Source organism: Pimephales promelas, chromosome 14 (genome assembly GCF_988280905.1).
Source record: "Pimephales promelas chromosome 14, fPimPro1.hap1.1, whole genome shotgun sequence".
Classification (NCBI taxonomy): domain Eukaryota; kingdom Metazoa; phylum Chordata; class Actinopteri; order Cypriniformes; family Leuciscidae; genus Pimephales; species Pimephales promelas.
In genome coordinates this window covers 32,897,664-32,904,160 of record NC_142782.1, presented here as the reverse complement: position 1 = coordinate 32,904,160, position 6,497 = coordinate 32,897,664, and the positions used below count along the sequence as shown (strand labels likewise).

Below are 6,497 nucleotides of genomic sequence, written 5' to 3'. Positions count from 1 at the left end.
TGTGGTAAACCATGGTAAATCATGAAATATCACACTGAAATGTGGTATATCATGGTAAAACATGCTTGCTACATAAAACTTAATGTCTTTGATGCTTTTGTGCTTAAAGGCCTGCTTGAACACCGATAAATGCTGCTCGCAGCTTTAATTATTATTATTGTTTTTGAAAAACCTCTCACAAACATGACATTTCTTAGTGGAACATTTTATTTTACAAATCATACAAAAATGAGTGACAACATTAATAAAAAACAAATATAAGAACATACATAGAGCTTTTTTTTTACAAAACCAAAATTATTCTGTCAAAAAACATTTAAAAGTATTACAAAAATGTACAGCAGCATCTTAAATATAAGATAGATCAATGTTTTCTCAAAACATTCATGAACATTTGATTAAAAAAAAAAACGAATTAAAAACATATTTACATCGCCAAGCACAGACTTACCAAGAGTGATAGAAGGATGCCAAGATCCATGTTTCCATGTGAATCCATATGTCAAGATGCCGTCTATGTCTTTGTTTAAGCCATTTTATACACCCACAGTTCTTTGCATTGAAGCAAAACAAATATAGAAAATTAAGTGACCTGGCTGCAAAAATGTTTCTGTTTGGGAAAATCAATTACAGAAAAGAGTACAAATAAATTGCGAAGAGAGTTTTCTTAACTCAATGTTGGCACTTACATTTTGTTTTAAATTATAATGAGGGTTTCAAATGAATTCAGTTCCAAGATGAATTATAGTGCTCAAATATACACATGGTACACAAACACAGTAACATTATATTCATATATACATGTACGCATGTATATGTAAAATACAACATTATATATTACAGTTGCTTAAAATATACGTTTCCTTGGATGCAGTATCTGATTGTCAAAGCAGACTTTATGCTATACTGCTATTTTGGTTCGGCTGAATGGAGAACGTAACAAAACCCTTTGAAAGTAGTTATATTTCTAGAGAGTCCATTATCCACAATGGATATCAATTTCATGTATAAAAACAACCATACACTTCAGTAAAACTGTAATTTATAAAAGCTTGTCTTTTAGTCTAGACAGTGATACAAAAACTATACTTATTTCAAGTTTGGAAAACCTTCAGAAGGAGCTGAACGCACCTTTACAGCATAATGACAATCATGAATATACATCAACGCTGGTCAACGATATTTAAGTCTGGATCCTTTGCTTTCTCAGGATTTGTCTTCTTCCTTGGGATGCTCTGGAAATATAAATACAGGGATTATAGTTAGTGCCCTACATAAGAACCAAATAAAACTCTGGTTTTAAATTGGATTTAACATGGGAATAAGTGAGGCATTTTATACAAATTTGCTAGCATAATCCTGTCCAAATTGTAAAATAGGACTTTTCAGAAGTTTGTACGTTCAAACTATGTACTGTAAGTCAAACATTAGTTCTGTGGACATTTGTATATATATATATATATATATATATAAAATATATCCCTAGCTAAAACAAGTTAAACAATATGGATAGGTCAAAGGGAGGTAACGGACCAAGGTAAGGTTTTCAGAGCAATGCGGAGCTGGAGTCAGAGTCTGGGTCAGTGGGGGTGCAGGGGTCTCGGGAGTAGGATTCCTGGGCTCTGCGGTACTCCTGGAACTCCTGTCGCAGGGCATTGAAGCGAGCCTCACTGAGGGAACGACCATACCGGTGCTGAGGAGGCTGGGACACTAAGGGAGGGCTGATGGTATACAGGCCTGAGAGGAGAGGAAAGGAGGTGGAGGTGGAGGACGGATAAAGTTCAGGGGAAACTTAATTTGCAATTATATTTGGTGTGGGAAATAAACAGACAAGCTCAAGTAGTCTTACGTTTACTCGGGAAGTCCTGGAGGCCAGCGGTGGAGCGGGGGCGTTCTTGCCTTAATTCCCTGCCTCGCCCAAAGCCTGCATGGGGCCGCTCCATCTTCACGGCCTCCAGGATGTTGAGATCCACAGAGTGTTCCGCAGCATCCCATTCATAACTCTCATCTACTGAGGTATTTCTTCTACACACACATATGCAACAATACATAGTGAGATTGTACACATTTATATCGCTGTCATTTTGTACACTGACATTGGGAACTATTCTAGTGTGACTGTGGTGAGGTCTTGCCTCATGTATGCGTGTATCAGCTTCACCTTTTGGACCTCCGTTCTCTCAGGTCTTTGTCTGTCCTGAGCCGCTCGCTCTCTTCGGTGGTCTCTGGCGAGCTGAGTAAGGTTGGAGTGATAGAGAGAGACTGGCGTAGGTGTCCATACGGTCCCACACTACCCCTTCCACTGCTCTGGCTGGCGTAACTGGCTCTGCCCCCATCACCTCTTATATCCCGGCCTTCGGTCTCTGTACAGCCCCTAACTGCACCCATCCCTTTGTCCGCCTCTCTCGGAATGTCTTGCTCTCGAAGGGGGAAGGATGTATGATATGGTGAGGGCCAGCTGTAACCTCTGGGGAGGAAAGGCCTTGGTGGATACCTTCTGTGTTCTGCAGGTTGCAGGTAGTCCACCCTGGCCACTGATCTGGGTGGAACAAAAGGTCGAGGAGGATCTTGTGGGACATACTTATGCTGAACAGACCTAAGTGTTTCCTGATAAGTCAGCGGGCACCTAGAGAAGTCTTGAAAGACTGCTGCCTGTCGACGTGGATCTGACTCTCGCCTGGAAGGAAGGGATGATTCCATGTGTTGTGGTGGATCTGGGACTGAGGGAACAGGTGTCATGTCAGGTCGCTCAATATGCGTACGTCTCTCTAAACTGTGGCTGTTGGGAGGTTGAAAGGGCACTGACCCTCTCCATGATGGGCCAGACATGGGATAGTAGCGTGTAGGGGTACGACCCAGACTGTAAGATTTGAGCCTTATATCTGGGTGGGGAAATGTGTCCTTGTAACATGTTTCAGATATATAAGCTCTTGGATTTTCAAAATGTTCCCATCTAGAACCTAAACTAATGGACTTCTTAAGGAATTGACGTGGTTGCCCGACTCCAGAGAGGGTCCTACAGGGACCAATGCTGACTGATTTCTTCATGAAAGGCATAGGACCAGGATAGATCCGGTTTGTCCGGTCACCCTGAGCCTGAAATCTTTGATATTGTTCAGATATAGAGTTTGGACATTTGGAAACAATTGCTGCCATGCTTTTAGCCGTGTTAATTAATGTCTGTGCTTGACCATGCAGTGGAACTTCTTGTTTTTGAGGCCCGAAACTCTGAGAAACCAAAGGCTCAGAACTCTTTTCCTTTTCTTTAGATGGTGAGAAACCTTTCTTGATTGTATTTGAGATGCTTGATTTAACACATGTATCTTGTGCCTCCAATTGTGAGCAAGGTTCAGAAATTGGAATACTTCCAGGTTTATGGTGTCCCACTGGTATGTGCAGGGTTCTGTGGTCATGAACAGCCCCATTGTGATGACTAATATTGGTCCCAGAGTGCTCCTGACCATCTTTTTCCCAAATCTTGGGTACAACATCTGGTTCATCTATTAACAGTGCCCTAGTTTCAGTCTCAACACTGGTTTCAACAGATTCCGAAGGCTCAGTCACTTCTACAGGATCATCTACACTCATTTCAATGAAACCCGGAAGACTCAGGTATTCCAGGATTGTGCTGGTCTGCAGTGGGGACATCCGGTCTGGTTGGGGAGCAAGGTTAGCTTTCATTGATTCTGACATTCTTGATACATTTGACTGATCACTTCCTGCCTCATTTTCCAACAGGGTCAGGTGTGATATCCGACTAGGGCTTTCACTGAAGACACATTTGTCACTCTTTCGGGATCGAGCCCTGATACCCTCTTTCTCTTGCTCATTGTAAGGCAATAAGGAGCTGGAATCACCAGTCACTATCACTTTTCCTTTTGCTCCTGCTTTCTGATGATCATAGGGCAATGTATAGCAACCTGATGGATTATGAATCAGTTTGTCTTTTTGAACGGCCCTTACTTCCTCTGTAGCGCTTTGAATCACTGGTTTAAGGAAATGTTGGTTAGGACTCATATCCCCATCTCTTCCTGCCACCATTTGGTGCAGCTCAGATGGTTGAGGATTCGAGCGAGCAGGGGATGTTGATCTAAGTGCTGGAGCCTCTTTTTCCATTTTTCTTTCTTGCAACCAACTATCCTGAACTAAAGTCCTGTTGGGCAGCTCCTGCTCCTCTTCCAGGTGATTTTGCGGGTGTCTAGCTTGTGCCCCACTCAGGTTGGTTTTACTGGGAGAGGGTATGTCTCTAGTAGGAGAGAAACGTGAGAGAGAGGTATATTGTGTGGCTGGTGAACGGGAGACGCCTGTTGCCAATGAATCTTCTAGATCGGCAATGCCTTGTTGACGTGTGTGAGGGTAGAGTGAATGAGGTGTGTTCCCTTCAGAAAGGCTCTGCACTGGCACCAGGCTGGTGGGGGATATCACAGGGCTAATGTCCCACTGGATGTGTGAGGAAGACGAAGAGGGAAGTCTCTCCATGGGACTACTGGTGTTGCCAAAATAACAGCCCCTCCTATAGTCCGATACACGCTGGGCAAGGCTGCTGGGTCTGTTTTTTTGTCGCAAATGTATATCTTGGGGCTTCCAAATGGGGTCTTCAAACTCAACACCAGTCCATTTCCTTAAGGGACTTGCAGACTTGGCCCGCCTCTGTTCTTGCTCATGTGACTGTACCCTTCGGCTGGCCGTATAGTGTTCTAGCTCCCTCTCCATTTGCTCACGTTCCTTCGCCAGCTTTAAACATTTGCTTAAGTTGTCCCTCTCTCGTTCACCATCCAGTTGTGTTACCATAGTGCTGTCCTCTGTCAGCTGGCTGTCTCCATTGATTGGCTGGTATTGTGCCTGATGGAGCAGCCTCTCTCTCTCCAAAGCTCGGGCTCTCCTGGTTAAGCTGGGAAATATGTCCTCCCTATGACTGGCACTCCGGCATTTTTTTTGTGAATCACTCACCCTCTTTTCACTGCAGTCTGAATAAAAACTGGCCTTCTCCAACAAGGCCTCAGAGCAGCCCTGCTCATCATCAGAGTAGAAACAGCCATGACGGGAAAAGTTTCTGGCCATTGCCTTCACCCTGCCAGGGGAGTGATGGGGTCTCTCTGGGTCTGGAGGGTCCACAGTCAATGTTGACAGATTCTCTCTCTGTCCATCCCTCTCTGAACTTACAGGATTTGATTGGTTGGACTCTTTAAAAGTTCCATTGTTGCTCCCTCTACCAGGTGATTGTGGGAACTCTTTTTTGAGGTTCTTTTTGATCTGGGTTGGTATGGAGTTTTCTAGGTCAGGTTGGATAACGAAGCGGCCATCAGGACTTCTGGCTATGGACTCAATAGCAGATGTGGGTGGGGGAGATCCACCAAAGTGGCTCTCACACAGGGTGTAGCGTGGAGGTGGAGAGGTTGAGGACAGGAGCTGCTTTCTCTGATCCTGGTACTCACTGCGGCTGGCTTTATCAAAGGAGGAGCGGTCTGAGCGATCAGAAGAGGATGAGTTGGGGAAGAAGTTTAAAGGAGGGCAGAGTTTTAACTTCAGCACACTGTCTGGACTGTCAGAAGGCGAGTGAGCTCTGAGGAGAAAGAAGACAAGACATTTAGGGAACAAATAGAGAGACGTTTGAAACTAATGTATCACCCCTTCAGGTTACAAAAACCCATTGTAGTACAGTGACAAAGATGGAGAAGCATAGAGATGATACATGCATAGCAAGGAACGACACTTACTGTGGAGACGAACTCTTCTGGAAGGCAGAGGGGATATCTGAAATGGTGGGGAGGGTGCAAAGTTCATATCATGCCACAGATAATGAGTCATAAGATGACAAAGTGCCAAAAACAAAAGCAGCCTCAACAGAAACAGAGATGCCATGCATGACAAAACCACTGATGGCTGAGAACAAATACATCACTTCAAATGTGTCAAGTATCAGTCTCTGAGGCATTAAATGTCTATATGGTCATTGCGATTGATAATGCATCAAAGGCCTTAAGGAATTGACTTAAGTCTTTTGGGTAATGTTTTAACTCTTCATTAAAGGTGCTATATGTATTTTTTAGCAGCCTCTAGCGGTGATGTTTCAGATTGCAACGAGCACTCGTGCTGCACCCTCGAACTGAAGAGCCACACTGAGACTTTCAACACAACGGAGAAAGCATCACACAACATGTTGGAAACTCATGTACTCCCACTGCAACGTTACAATAATAGGCTACTTTTATCAGCTTGACTGAACTAATGCTCCATGCTCGTATTTAGCCGATATGTGGTGTTTTCTAGCATAAGGCATTTCACTAACTATTCGTGTATCTAATACAAAGCTGAGGTCTCTCCATGATTCAAACGCTCTGTGGATGTTGATGCGTGTTTTCGTCCGAAGTTGATCCGATTGACGTTTGGCCTGACGAGCTTCAGCAGATAAAAATTTTGTTTGTTTTTTTATATATTTTTGTGGAGTTTGTGTTGTGCTGGAGGCAGATAGTTTTTGGGTGTTATATACGTCGCAT

General features: G+C 43.7%; 1 protein-coding gene across 1 annotated transcript in view; it reads right to left on the bottom strand.

Annotated features, from left to right (window-relative positions):
* Nucleotides 1-195: 195 nt before the first annotated feature.
* igsf9b (immunoglobulin superfamily, member 9b) overlaps nucleotides 196-6,497 on the bottom strand; it is a 51,337-nt gene continuing 45,035 nt past the window's right edge. The window contains exons 18-22 of the mRNA XM_039674474.2: nucleotides 5,718-5,754; nucleotides 2,162-5,563; nucleotides 1,850-2,025; nucleotides 1,534-1,737; nucleotides 196-1,235 (exon numbers count right to left, since the gene is read on the bottom strand). Coding sequence (XP_039530408.2) covers nucleotides 1,547-1,737; nucleotides 1,850-2,025; nucleotides 2,162-5,563; nucleotides 5,718-5,754 — 3,806 coding nt within the window. The 3' untranslated portion in view covers nucleotides 196-1,235; nucleotides 1,534-1,546. The remainder of the gene's footprint in view (nucleotides 1,236-1,533; nucleotides 1,738-1,849; nucleotides 2,026-2,161; nucleotides 5,564-5,717; nucleotides 5,755-6,497) is intronic.